At 41.9% G+C, this 15,178-nt stretch overlaps 1 protein-coding gene across 3 annotated transcripts in view; it reads left to right on the top strand.

The window, feature by feature from the left end:
• Positions 1-15,178, top strand: part of atp9b (ATPase phospholipid transporting 9B) — a 321,211-nt gene that overhangs the window by 173,766 nt on the left and 132,267 nt on the right. For 2 of the 3 annotated variants that reach the window (XM_059972582.1, XM_059972567.1), the window contains exon 10: positions 12,814-12,849. The exons of the other annotated variant lie outside the window; for it this stretch is intronic. In XM_059972582.1, coding sequence (XP_059828565.1) covers positions 12,814-12,849 — 36 coding nt within the window. The remainder of the gene's footprint in view (positions 1-12,813; positions 12,850-15,178) is intronic. 3 annotated transcript variants of the gene reach the window in all.

The following is a 15,178-nucleotide window of genomic DNA, read 5'->3' as shown; positions in this document are numbered from 1 at the left end:
GCCTCAATATTCAACCAAAGAATTTTAATTTTGTAATGAAACATTAGCAAATATTCAAGGTTTCAGAGTTTTGTGTATTAATTATGACTTTGGGTGGCATTGTTGCACAACTAGTCAAACTGTTACTTGGCACTAGTGACCCAGGTTCGATCCTGTTTTCTGGCCCTGCCTGTGTTATCCTTGTACGTTCACCCTGTGATTAAATGGTTTTCCTCTAAATACTTAAAATTTTTCATCATATCCCAAAAATGTGCCAATTGATAGTTCAATTGACCACTGCAATTTGCTCTTGGTGTGCGGATTAGTGCTAGAATCTAGAGAAAGTTTTATGGGGAGAATTGGTTAAAAGGAAAATTATTGTGGAATTGCTCTTTGAACCTGTGTCAGGTCAGTGGGATGAAATGACCTTGAGTATCATAACAAAATATAGAAATATATATAAATTATTAACTTAACGAGGAATCAGTGCATATAACACAAATTTATACTTCATAAAAGAAAGCAGAGGATTGTATTTTTTTTAAATCATAGACTAATTACACAACAAGTTTAGGTGGCATTAATGACTGAAATGCTGAATAAATTCAGTTGCTTCTGAGAAATATATTTGTAAATTTTCTTTAATTCATAATTACCTTCAATTATAATTGTGTTTTCAGTGTAGAAAGCTATGAGTTCAGCCTAAATTCATTGGCTTCAGTCTTGTGATTTGTGTACTACCACTATCAAAATGTAATATTCTAAAGCCAACCTTTATACAAGATAACTTAAATACTTTATTCCATATCAAATTGTATGTGATTTTTTTTTCATCGTAATTTTGTTCCTGGAGCCAACGAACATTGTTTGTCTCCAGGTAAATATGCTGACAAATTACATAGTTATGAAATGCAACTTTTGTTTCAGTGAAGGGAATGATAGAAGTCTATTTGGACACAGCATGCTCCTGAAAGTTCTTATAGTGCAAGTAACTAAATTATCTGAATTCAATGATATTACTCAAGATGAATATTGGCCAGGATGTTGCTCTTCAAGTAATATTGTTGCATCTACTTCAAAGAGTAGATGGGATATTGGTTCAAATTCATTGCAAAACATAGCCCCTCTAGCAGTGTAGCACTCTCAGTACTGTATTGTCAGTACAGATTAGGGAAGCGTTTCAGGGCTTGAAATGCATTTTCTGACTCTGGGGTAATGATGTTGCCAGAAAGATCTTGTAACAAGCAACTAGACTTTTATGAAATAGCTTAAGTCGTATGTAAATTGTTTAGTTTAGAGGCGAGTTAGACTTTAGCAGCATAAACTATGATATTGGTGAAAAGGATGCTACATTAATTAATAGTTACATCAGTAATCTTTATCAGTGTGACCCTTATAATTACCTGACTATTAGACACTATTTAGAATTTATAATCTATATTCTGCGATGGAAAATAAGTGATCCTTAGTGGTCCTTTAATGAATTACTGTGCTGGTGAGCTGCATCATTACAAATTTTTAGTAAGATTTTATAATGTTAGTCCTTCTTTAATTGTAAACACTACATTTCTAGCAGTGTTTCAATAATTTAAAAAGGGTTCCAGTTCTAGGGTCATTGTTTCAATTTTGGACAAATTGCAGCTTTTTTTTAAAGAAGTGGAGAAGTTGGCTGGAGCAAATCTTTCCTTCAAGTGTGTAGTGTTGTGATTAACAATAATGCTTTCTTCCTGTATCTTTGGATGCCTTAAAGCTTTAGATTTTACTGCTTTTTGAATATATTTAATGATTTGGTTCCTTGTAGCGGAGTTTTTTTTTTACAGATTTGTTGTTCTTTGTGTGAAGGAATTTTTCTGTTCAGGTCTTTCATGGTTTCCTTCAATATCATCGACATATGTCATGAAATTTGTAAACTTAACTTAGCCACAGCAGTACAAAGAAATACATGATAAATAGATATAGGGGAAAAATCTGAATTGCATTAACTATATTTGTATGTCTATTAAATAGTTAAGTTAAAATAAATAGTGCAAAAAATCCAGAAAAAAGTAGGTAGTGTCCATGGGTTTAATGTACATTTAGATATTGGCAGAGGAGAAGAAGCTGTCCTGAATCACAGGTTTCTGTACCCCTTTCCCAATGGTAACTATGAGAAGAGGGCATGTCCTGGATGGTGAGGATCCTTAATGATGGATGCTGCCTTCCTAAGGCACCACTCCTTGAAGATGCCTTAGATACTAAGGAGACTAGTACCCATGATGGAACTGACTAATTTTACAAGATTCTGTAACTTACTTCGATCTTGTGCAGTAGCCCCTCCCCTCCCCCATACCAGACAATGATGTAGTCAGTCAGAATGTTCTCCCTGCTACATTTATGGAAGTTTTAGTTGACAAACCAAATCTCCTCAAACTTCCAATGAAATATAGCCACTGTCTTGCCTTCTTTATAGCTGCATCAATATGTTACCAACATCAGTATCATTATCCTAGTTCTGGATTCCTCTTTATTCCTGCAGGTATTTTGTCCAGTTCTAATAGAATTTTTCAGTTTCCCGTTTCCCACGAGTTTCAGTTTCCTGGAGTGGATACTGAAGCCCAAAGTCTAAAGGTTGTAGACTAAAGCTGGCATGTCCTTGAAGTCAGAGGCCCGATGTCTGTGGATCTGAGAGTCCGGGGCTAAGGACTCTGGAGGTGGCCTGTCCTAGGGCTGGAGGTTGGTCTGTATTTGTGAATGGTGGTAGGGGTAGGGGGAGGGGAGAGAGGAAAGGGTTTGCTATGTTGCTATTGTTGTTTGTGTTTTTCTCCTGAACATTGTAGGCATGCTGTGTTGGTATCAAAATGTTGTGATGGTTGTAAGCTGCTGTCACCACTTTTTTTTTAGGTTGTGTTGGTTGTTAATGCAATTGACACATTTCACTGTGTTTCGATGTACACAGGATAAATAAATGAATCTGAACATGAGATTATGTAGATGCTGTAAATCCAGAGTAACACACACACAGAGTGTTGGAGGAACTCAGCAGGTCAGCATCTACGAAATGAATAAACAGTTGACGTTTTGGGCCAAGACCCTTCATCAGAACTGGAAAGGAAGAGGGAAGAGCCAAAATAAGGCGAAGGATGTTGTGGTTTTTGTGCCTCGCAAATGACCAAGAGACGCAGAAGATTCTTCAAGAAGGGTTAAACTTTAATTTGCAAATCAAAGCTGAGACAGTCATTGAGCTAGTCGCTGATTGCCCACCGATCTCTGGACACAGCATTTTTTATAGTATTTGTCCAGTTGTATTAGCATATGTAATCGATCTATAGTTGCTACACGTACTACACGTCCCTATTGTACCTATCAATTGGCTTAATCATGTTCTAATCTACATCCCTTTAGCTACCTCTCATTAACATACCATTGTCTTCTACATTTTTAAGACTTCAGTCTCCTACCAAATTGGGGGGTACCTGTATAGCAAATAATAAACTCACCAGAACTGAGCAACGTTCTTAATCTACATTTCTTTAGCTCTTTAGCTACCTCTGATTAACATACCATTGTCTTCTACATTTTTAAGACTTCAGTCTCCTACCAAATTGGGTACCTGTATAGCAAATAATAAACTCACCAGAACTGAGCAATGTTCTTGATCTACATTTCTTTAGCTCTTTACCTACCTCTCATTAACATACCATTGTCTTCTACATTCCTAGGATTTCATCTTGGGTACATGCATAGCAAGCTGACTACATAGTTTTAGTTACACAGTAAATGATACAAGGTTTATACTCCAATATATCCCCCCCTTTGAGACCCAGAGGGGCTCACACAGAGAAAGAAGACTAAGAGTCCGCCCACAAAAGCCTCAATAAACTCAAGCATTTATTCCCAAATCTCGGGTTAAACTATAATTTTCTGCGCCAAGACCTCAAAGTATTCTCTCCCTGCTACCCTGGGCCGCTGAGCCAAAAACCTGTCCCTTTGTACCTGAGACAGGAAAAAAGACTCATAAGCCCTTACAATCTACTCCCACACTGTCGTTTTGCTCTTGTTCATCCTGCAGGTGTTGTAGGCTGTAACGATACATTTTCGGTGTTTCTTTCTCCACTAAGCTTGCTTCAGTAGTTGCCACGAGCATCGGAAATCGTTTGGTTGCAGCACACACTAAAGAAAACAGCACAGCACAAATGCATAGCTCAACAATGCAATACCGACAGTTATTGCTATTTTAGTCAGCCTTGCTCCCCATCCTCCGAGTCTACTTTCTAACCAATCAAAAAACTGATGTTCAAATCCTGCATTCTGTTTGACCTCTGTCCGCAGATTCTTTAATTTATTCATTGCTTTAGTAAATGATCCTTCTGGGCTAGTATTATTCGGTATGAAAGTGCAGCATTGTTCTCCAAACATTACACACACCCCCCTTTTTTCTGCCAAAAGCCAATCCAGTACCTGTCTGTTTTGCCACGCCATCCTGCTAGTTGCATCTAGCTGTTGCCCTAAGGCCTCCAGTGCATCATAGGTATAGTTGATGAATCTCTGCTGATTATAGTATATATAGTTTATCCATTCAACATTTTTGCTTACCCCTATCACAGGTATGATAGCTTCCCAGCCTGCAGCAATCTCATATCGTGCCTTGAATTCGTTAGGTATACGTCTCGGCTGCCCTATACTGTCAATCCGGATTGTCAGGTCCGGGTCATATTTTCTCTTCTGCCGTAGCAGAGTCCGCTGCTCAGGGAAGTTAGCATTGGACTGTACTTCAGTGGACACGATAACTTCCTGAAGTAGCATGACACGCGTACATGTTCCTTCCCACCTGAGAGGGAGCGTAGATCTCAGACCACCTTCCTGTCCACACAGCCACCAAGTGTCTGCTAATGGGATAGTCTGAGAGTCCATTGCACCCTCAGGAGGAGGGGAACCCATCAAGTGTCTTTTACCTGGGGTTACATCCCACGTTTGAGTGCAGTTGCCTCGGAAGTGGCCAACCGGATGAGTGCCCACCCGCATGAAACATTCATAACTCAGATGGTCCTACATTATAAGCTGTTGCAGTGTAGGTGTCTGGCTTCTTTTATTTATAGCCCATGGTCTGCTGTAATTGCATTCAGAGGCGAGCTTGCTTTGATCAAACTGTGAGGAAGCCTGATATAGCATACACCAATAGGGGCACATTGGTGCATTGTTCAGACAGTTTTGATAGCAGGGATCTGCTTTAACGCAAATCCTCATGAAACAAGCCCTAACCGGACCTGGACACTGTCGTTCGCATTGTTCCCTGTGCTCTCTTCGCCACTGCGTGCAAGTGGAGGAGTTATAAGGCATGGGAACTACATGCTGAGTGGGGCTTTCCCTTGAGCAAGATAACAATTTTGTCTCTTCATCATTCCTGCCGTGTATGTTGCCCATTGATACCACTGATTAGTACGTGTCTTTAACCATGGTGAGGAGGTAAGTGTCGTGCTCCTTTTACTTCTTTTCTGCAGGTTATTAGTCCCATTCCATATCTGCCACACTAATAGTTCCCAAGTCTGCACTGGAGTATGTGGGTGCTTTGTCCCCAGGGACACAACTGGTCGTTCCCAGCTCATTCCCATTATCTGAAGAAGCCCTATTATCCACCACCACATCCTGGGGGTCTTGCGGCCCATCCGCAGAATCAAAAATCTCCCTTACTAATCGATCAAACTCCTGAGGTGCAGTGTCAGCTTCTTGTTCCTCCTGTCTGTCTCCCGCTAACTGCTCTTCCGCATCACTTACCTCGGACACTTCACCTGATTGCCCTTGCGGGACTGCCCTCGTGCAATGGTTCAGATGGTACCAGGTGGAGCGGCCTTCTACCTGAACTGCGATGGGTGATGCCTTGGTTACCGTAAAGGGTCCTTCCCTTCTTGGCTCGTTCCACTTTCTCCGAAAAACTCGCACGTAAACCTGGTCTCCTGTTTTAATCGGTCCTTCCCCTTGTATGGTCTCCGGCTCTTCCTGTTTTTCCTGGGCATAAATAGACCTATGTATCATAGTTAGCTGCTGCATGTATTGTTTCAATTCTATTTCCAATTGTTCCAAACTAGGTCCCTTATACGGCCCTCTTCACTGGGGCACTGGCATGGGCCTCCCAGTGAGCATCTCATGCGGTGTCAGGCATGTGATTCGATTAGTTTGCGTGCGGTAACTCATCAATGCTAACGGTAAAGCATCGACCCAATTAAGTTTAGTGTCTGCACAAATTTTGTTTAGTTTGGCTTTTAGGGTTCCATTAATTCTTTCTACCATGCCCTGCGACTGAGGGTGGTATACACATCCAAATCTTTGCTTTATCCTCAGCGCCTGTAGTACCAGTTTGACCACTTTCTGGATAAAAGCTGAACCGTTGTCTGAGCTAACTTCTGTAGGTATTCCAAACCTTGGGATCACTTCATTTGTCAGAAATTTTACCACTGTCTTTGCCCCTTGATCTTTTGAAGGTACCGCCTCCACCCATCTGCTAAATCGATCAATTACTACCAGCATGTATCTTTTCCCTCTCGCTGTCTTAATCATGTCTACGTAATCGATCAATAGATGTTTAAATGGTTCTTCAGGTACAGGAACGTGGCCTATTGGGGTTGTAATTCCCTTTCGAACATTATTCTGTGCGCATACCTCGCACTGTGACAAGAAAAAGTCCGCTGAAGCCTGCAAATAAGGTGACCAAAAACCATCCTTCTTTATTTTCTTTATCACTTCTCCCCTTGCACAATGGTCCATCCCATGCGCTTCTGAAATCAGAATCGTCAGGAGAGGGGTGGGCGCTACCAACAAACCGTCTTCCGTGCTCCACAAACCTCCCGAGTTCTGCTTGGCCCCACTTTGTCTCCACATTGTCTGTTCTGCCAAAGTTGCCTTACCTTATATTTCAATTAGGTCCTTTACGTCAGGTTCTGGAGTTAGGCTTACCTGGGGGGCAATGACAGCTGACGTACACCCAGACACTTTTCTGGCTGCCTCATCCGCAGCTTGATTTCCCTTTGTTATTACATCGTTTCCTTTTTTATGTGCCTGGCATTTTACTATAGCCAATGCTTTAGGTTTCATTATGGCTTTTATTAAGTCTAGAATTTGTTGGCAATGTTGTATGGGATCTCCGCTACTTTTTTTAAAACCTCTGTGCTTCCACACTGCCCCGAACAAATGGCACACTCCATGTGCATATGCCGAATCAGTATAGATGTCTACTTTCTCACCTTCCATCATTTCACACGCAGCTGTCAGGGCTTTGATTTCCGCTAGTAGGGCGGAACACGGTTGGGGACATGATTCCATCCTAATAATCTTATAGCTCGACTGATCCTGCTGCACGACTGAGAACCCTGTATGATTTCCATCATAGTCCCTATAACAAGAGCCATCTACGAACAGAACCTTTTTATCTGCATCCTCCAGTGGTTCTGACCGTAAATCTGCTCTTAATTTGGCAAATGCCATCGTCTTCCCTACACAATCATGGGGTTCTCCTTCATAGTCTAAAGGGACACAATCGGCTATATTACTGGTAGTGCATCTCTGTATAGTTATATCTGGAAATGTCAATAGCATCTGATACGCTGCTATCCTAGCTGGCGTCAATACAAATTTCCCTCTTTCCAGCAACTCTGCTACTTTGTGGTGTGTGTACAGAGTCACAGGATAGCCCAGGGTTACAGATGATGCCTTTTCATATGCATAGTACAGCGCCGCCAGTCCCTGATAACAGGGTGGTTACCCCTGAGCCACCTCATCTAGACTCGTACTGTAGTATGCTATTGGCTGCTTTGCTTTTCCTGTGCCTGTCTCTTGTGTTAGAACCGCTGTGACATAACCCTCCTGTCGGTTGGATACATACAAATGAAAAACCTTCTCGTAGTCAGGCAAAGCTAATGCTGGTGCTGACTGCAATTCCCGCTTAATAGTATTGAAAGCTGTCTCTGCCTCTCCATTCCACTGTAAGCCGTTTCTCAAATTTGTATGTCCTGCTTCTTTCATTATCTTTCTTAAAGGTTCCACAATCTCAGCATATTCTCCTATCCAATCTGAGCTGTACCCTGCCATTCCCAAAAACGTCATCATCTGCCCTACAGTCTGGGGTTTGGGGGCCTTAGTCATTGCCTAAATCTGATCTGGTGCTATCGCCTTCACTCCCTTGGATATTACCCTGCCTAAGTATTCCACTTGTGTGCAAAATTGCAGTTTCTTTCTGGATACTTTATGTCCTCCGTGCGCTAGCTTCTCTAACAGAGTTATAGTGTCCTGCTCACACTGTTCCTTGCTGTGGGAGCAAATCAACAGGTCATCCACATACTGTAACAATGTACTTTCCAATGGCATACCCTCTAGGTCTGCCTTCAATACCTGATTAAAAACGTGTGGTGAATGTTTAAATCCTTGCGGCATTCTGGTATAGGTATACTGGGCACCTCTGTAAGTAAATGCAAACAGATACTGACACTGGTCGGCTAGAGGAATGCTGAAGAAAGCCGAACACAAATCAATCACTGAAAAGTAACTTGCTTCTGGTGGAACATTAGTCAAAAGCGTGTGTGGGTTGGGGACTACCGCTGGCCAGTCCTCCACCACATCATTTACCGCTCGCAAATCGTGCACCAATCTCCACTTAGATTTATCTGCTTTTAAAACCGGCAGCAACGGGGTATTGCATGGACTGTTTGTTCTTTTAAGCACTCCTATTTCAAGCAACCCCTGCACTGTCGATGCTATTCCCTCTTCCGCTTCTGGTCTTAGAGGGTATTGTGGTCTCCGGGGTGGAATTGCTCCCCTTTTCAGCCTTATTTCCACCGGACTTGCTGTTTTTATTTTCTCTACATCTGTGTCATGCTGTGACCACAGAATAGACGGCAACTCATCTAACCTTTTATCTTTCTGCTGGCCACTTTCCTTTCCCAGCAAGGGCAGGTGTGGTTGGGGAGTTATTTCGACCTCTCTCACTGTCCCTACCATATCTACACTTACCATTATTTTAATGCAGTTGTTGTCTTCTGATATCCACACCTCTGGCGTGATTTTCCTCCACACTGTTACGGTTTCAGCACTCTTAACTAAGGGTCCTAAGTCTTTAGACTGATATCCCATGTTTACCAATAACGTTACGTGGGGCGCAGCCTCCGGTATCCTGTACCATTTTTCTAAAAACGTGTTCCATTTAACTTGTAAAGCTGCCCCTTGCTTTCCAATTATCACAGCCTCCCCTTCCAGGCGCTGCTGGGTACACGCCTCTAGGTGCCATTTCTCCTCTAACTCCCTGCTCTGAGCCTCGTCAAAAATTACTGTACAATGTAGCTCAGATTTGGGCATTACAGCCCTGGGTAATATAGCCTGCACGCCCTTTTTCCATTTCTCCCAGGTTTCCTGAATCTGATCTGCGATGTCTCCTATCCAAAAGACATTAGCCTTCTTGTCTTCTCGCACAATTAATTGAGCCCCTGCTCTTCCCACACTCAGCCCATTTCTGGTGCATTCTAATTTTAATTCCAATTTCAATAAGGCTTCTCTGCCTAACAAATTAATTGGAGTTCCTTTAAATACTAGCACCGGCAAAACAACTTCTTTATTTCCCATTCTCAACCGCACTGGGGCCGTGCACTGTGTCAACTGTGTTTTCCCCGAGAACCCTTCTGTCTTAACAAACTTTCCTGACATGGGAAGGTGAAGGGCATACTGTGGCTGTACAGAAGTGTCCGTGGCTCCAGTATCTATCATCATTGGTGTCAGCTGTCCTTCTAACATAACCTGAACAATGGGTTCCTCGTCTGCCTCCCTTGTTATCATTGGGTAATGTCCCTTCCCACTCAAGTTCTCGGGGCACCCCTAATACCTCGCATAGGGGTTCACAGGTCCGCTTGGGCCTGTGGGGGCTGGTCCTTGGTTAAACTTTAGTTCCCTTCTTATCGGTTCCTGCTGGTGTGTGTCAGGCCATAGTGTAAACGGACAATCTCTTTTCATGTGACCTGGCTGATTACATTCCCAGCACAATCTCTCTACTTCTCTTTCCCCCTGTTTCCTCACTGGTCCCCTTTGCCCATAGCTTCTCTGTCCCCCTCCTTGGAACTTCCAGTCCTGTCTGGGCTGTTTGAATTTAGTCTGTTCCTGATAGGGCATTTGTGGGAATGCTCCCCCAAAGACGTTTATTGGCATGGGGTTTTCCAGCCCTTGTCTTACAGTATGATCGGTTCCCCCATATAGCAGTGCTTTGTCCAGTTCAATGGCTGTACTCAGACCGATGGGTTGCTGGCAGCATTTTTTTGCTTTTCTCTTTTTCCTTTTTTGAGTTCTTCAAGCTGCATTTGTATTAACTTTCTTTGCACCTCTTCCTGCTGCTCAGCTAACCTTCGTTTGTCTTTTCGGTATTTCTCAACCGCATGGACTACGTGGTCTCTAAATTCTTGTGGGGTCTTTGACGATAGCCCAACCACTTCCTCTAGTTTGGATTTTACTTGTGGAGGCATTGCATCCAAAATGCTATGTCGGAACAGTGTGGTGATAAATAAGCTATTCTCCACCTCTTGCTCAGTCTCCAGTCTCCACCTTTTCAACTGGTTTTCTACGTAGGCTGCAGGGTTTTCAGTGTCTCCCAGTGGATCCCCTTTTAAGGCTTTTGGGTCCACTTTGGGTGGATAAAGCTTTCTGAGGGCGTGCCATACCCTCTGCCTCACTCTGTCAAACCCGTCTCCATCAGTTCTCGGGTCGTTCGAGTTTACTATGCCAGCCATTTCCATTAGTTCATTAAATTTGGAGGTTCCCATCAACCTTATCAATAGTGCCTTCAAATCTCCCATAGCCAATCGTCCCGCCGTTTCTCCTTCAAAGGCTCTAATCCATTTCCCTGCCCCTTCATGTAGATTGGGCAGAGTGTTTTTCAGCCCTTCCAGGTCCTGGGATCCCCAAGGAATATACTGCACTTGTCCTGATCCTTTTACTAACAATGGCATCATTCTTCCTCCTTCTTCCCAACTGCCCTGGCTCTCCTCGCCTGACTCCCCATCTGTCTCAGGGTATGTCTTTACTGCCTCCCACACAAATGTCTCCGGGGTTCTCTTCTTCCCTCGGTCTCCCTGTGGAGTCCTTCCTTTCTGTCTTAATTCAATATTTGGTTGGCCCCTGGAGTATTTTTCGCATCTCTTCTGGCAACCCCCTCTTAGTAACGTATCTGGTTCTCTCTCTACTTCCGCAAGTCGCTCCCCTACCGCCTCCTTCTGGTCTTCTGGGCTTCTGATAATGAAAGAAGCAGGACATACAAATGGAAGTGGTGTAAAGTGAAGAACCGTTAATTTATATATGGAAAAATTTTCGTAAAAGTGAAAATCCTCTTTGTAATGTGAAAACAAGTTACTAATGTAGGTCTTTTGTAAAAGCAAACTGGCATAAAGCGGGGGACGCCTGTACTCTGCATTTTTCCTTCATTTTTGCTGCTTGCGTGATTTGTTTTTTCCACGTTGAGAGCCTGATCTTTTTTGAATGGGTTTCATGATTTTCTTTCTTTGCTTTGTGGCTGTCTGTGTGAAGTTGAATCTCAGGGTTGTATTCTACATACGTACTTTGACAGAGATCGCAAGGTCATCACATGTTGCGGGGATTTGCACAAATGTTTTTTTCTCCTTTTCAAAGCATGCATAAAGAGTGTTGAGCTGTGAAACATCACAGCCATTCATGGTGTTAGTTTTCACTTTGTAGGAAGTAACTAGTGGCCTGCAAACCCTATCAGAGCTGATTTGCATCTGATTCTGCGTCTAATCTCAATTAGAATTGTTTTATCACCTTTAAAATAGCCTTCCATACATTATACCTGGACTTCTCGTATAGTTCTGGATCACCGGTCTTAAGTGCCACAGATATAGCCCGCAGAAGACTACAATTCTCCTTGTTCATCATGGCTTTTTGTACGTGCAGCATGTTCTCGAAGGTAGCCACTCATCCAGAGAGGTCAAGGACAATTGTGTATTCGTTGAGGCATGAAGACGAATCCCTAAATATTGTCCTGTCTGTTGACTTAAAACAGTCTTATAAGTGCTCCTCCACTTCCCTTCACCATACCTTCTTGGTCCTCACCATTGATGCTGCAGTCTTTAGTCGCTGCTTTTAGACTGGGAGTAGAATTACAAGCAAATGATCAGATTTTCTGAAGAGGGTGTGGGATGGTTCCTGATGGCAGTATAGCAGTGGTCAAGTGTGTTAGCACCTCTGGTTCCAAAGGTATTGGTGGTAGTTGTTCAGAGACTTTTCCAAGCTGGCCTGGTTGAACTGTCCCAAAATGGCAGGGAAGGCATCAGGTTGCACAATTTTGCGCCTGTTGATTACATTACTTCATGCGCCTGGCTAGAAGGACCAAATGGCCTACTCCTGCACCTACTTTCTACTGTCTGTTACTCAGCTCTTCCAGTGTCTGCCTGAGGTGGAATGTTTCACTACCAGCATGATGGTGGAAAACTCCCTCAAGAGATAAAATGGACGACATTTGACCATTAGTTGTTCCAGGTCAGGTGAGCAGGACTGAGAGAAAACTGCCATGTTTGTGAGTTAATCATAAAGTATACTCCACCTCCTCTGCCTTTAAAAGTCAGTTGTCTTGTCGTTGTGGAGAATCTTGAAGCCATTGAGCTGCAGAACTGCATTAGAAATGGCGGGGAATGCCATGTTTCCATGAAGTGGAACACATATGTCCCTCTGGTACAGCAATCTTGTTCTGAGGTCTTCAATTTTATTTTTCAGAGACTTCATTCACCATCAGGATAGTCGGGAGTGGGGGTGTAAAGCCTCTGCGTTTCAAGCGTACTTGCAGACTGACATGCTGTCCCCGCTTCTGTTTTCTTAAAGGGGAACTGCACTTGCAACATGAGTCTGCCATCCAAGGTTTGTTGGTTTTGAGTATTGATAGATTTGTAGTCAGATGAAATTTAGATGGTGCTTCCAGCTGTCAAATAAAAACAGAAACTGTTGGACATACTCAACAGGCCAGGTTGCATCGATAGGAGGAGATTTGATTTGTATATCAAGGCAAAGACCCTTCATCAGAATAGGTGTTAATGTATTTTGATCTGCTTTGTCGAGCACCTTCAGAAGAAATTCAGATGTCAATGCATTGTTGCATGAAACCAACCTTGATGATGCATTCTTTCATTTTTGTTTGTGATAAGCTATGGCATCCTTCATGCCAATCTTGATTCTTGACTCTTTATTGGTTTATAGATTCTGGTAAGATGTAGGTCTGTTGGTTCTCGGGCTTTTGTGTGGAAGGGTGCCAGCTTAGTGCAGTTTTTAGGAAGCAATTTATCAATGTAGGGTCCTGGCAAAGCAAATCAGAACATGGTTTCATTTTTTAAATAGTTAATGAGATTTCCCTAGCTTATAGTCATTGAAATTTTATTCTCTTGTTTCACGTCTCCACGTGAAGTGTCTTATTGATACAGTCTTATTCCATCTGAGTTTCGAAGTGGTCTTACATCTCCACTAACTTTTGGAGGACCTCAAACAGTGTCGTTCTTCCTTTATCGTGTGCTTTTTTCCCTATTATCTTCAGGCAGTTTGTATCAATACACACACTTTCTTGATTTTTACTGTGTTCGAGAGTATTCTTTAAACTTTTTCTGTATCATCACCCATTACTTATAGTATTTTATGTGGGTATAAAGTAAGACAAATGGGCCTGCACAGTCAGCAAACAAGGATACCTTTTTGATAAATGACTATTAAAATTGAAATGCAATTAGCACCCAAGAACTATTGAAACAATTTTGGAAGTGCATTGAAATTTATACACAGAATGCTGCTTGCCATGCAATGCCTTGTGACAGTTAAGCCGGCAGTTTGCTTAAAAGCCTGCAAAACTTTCCCATGTAGAAGAGCATGTGAATCTTAATTTAAATATATATTCATTTTATTACTGCTGCAGTTTTAATTTTTATAACATTTTCTAGAAATTTTAGGTCATCACAAAGACGGGAAGTTTTTTTACATAATTATTAGTCAGGTCCTAGTTGTTGAAAATGTGAGTAATTTTAACAGTAAAGCAAACCTGTTCAGAGTGAAAATTTATAGCAATAATAGTGAAGTTTTTCGGAGAATATTGGTATTCTAACTGCTACATGTGCTTTTATCTAGCTTTGATCAAACGACAAGATGCATTTGGCAAGTCACCACACTTTATAAGTTAACTGATCTAAATTTTAGAACAGCTTAATCTCAAGTACTTTCAATAAATCTGTAGAACGTGCTTAGTTTAATCTTGATGTAGCAAATATTCTGTTGCTAAAAGCTGACGTTGCTCTAACGTGAGGTCAGCCAACTTAAATATTTAGACAGCGCTTCTAGTGGATGACATGCTGGAAGAGCTCATGGGTTGCAGTGATAATTGTAAGGGTTACTGGTTGTTCTTAAATCTGTGTTATGGTTTTAATTTAAATAGTGTTGTAACAGATGCAGTTGTATAGGAAGAAGCCACAATTTATGGATAGGCATCTGAAGTATCTGTTTCAAATGGGCATTCATTTTGGATTAGTGTTATATTATAATTATATAACATGGTTTGCTCCATTATGCAGAGTAATGTACCTTGGTGAACTTTGTTCAGACTTCCAGGAAGGTCAATTATGCAAATAACACAAGTTGTTAAAGCTTTGGATTCTATGTCTTGATCTGTGTGGATCTCAGAATGACTGTCAGTCCCATCACCTTTGTAAGTTACGTTTGTAGACAGGAAAAACTGAACTCTTGGAGATTTTTGGCAGCAACTGAAATGCTAATGTCAAAACTTTGTGGAAGAGGAAATGGCATTTTCAAAAAATGGTAGGTTGTAAGATCTATTTTAATGGTAGAGAAGGTGAAGTTAATTTCCTATTGTAAGGTCTGTTACCTGCTAATAGTGGTCAAAGGAGTTGGACCATATTACAAGAACCATATTACAATATTGAACCATATTACAAGAGTTTAAAGGTCTATGGGATTAGAGGTGGGGAGACCTGAGACTTTTGTAGACTATGAGGGGGAATTTGAACCTGCAGTTTTGAAGGTTGCCCACTAAATAATGCCTCACACTTCTCTTGGAACTTCAAAATCACTTAAAACGAATATACCAGTTAGAATAAAGTAATCCACATGCTTTCTCTCTTTGTTAGCCATGTAAGGACAATGTGGTGATTTGGGAACACTGCACCCAAGTCTTTTTCAATACCAACTTGTTCCT

Source organism: Hypanus sabinus, chromosome 1 (assembly GCF_030144855.1).
Source record: "Hypanus sabinus isolate sHypSab1 chromosome 1, sHypSab1.hap1, whole genome shotgun sequence".
Taxonomy (NCBI): Eukaryota; Metazoa; Chordata; class Chondrichthyes; order Myliobatiformes; family Dasyatidae; genus Hypanus; species Hypanus sabinus.
The sequence above is the reverse complement of the archived record's forward strand: the minus strand, read 5'-3'. Positions and strand labels throughout refer to the sequence as shown.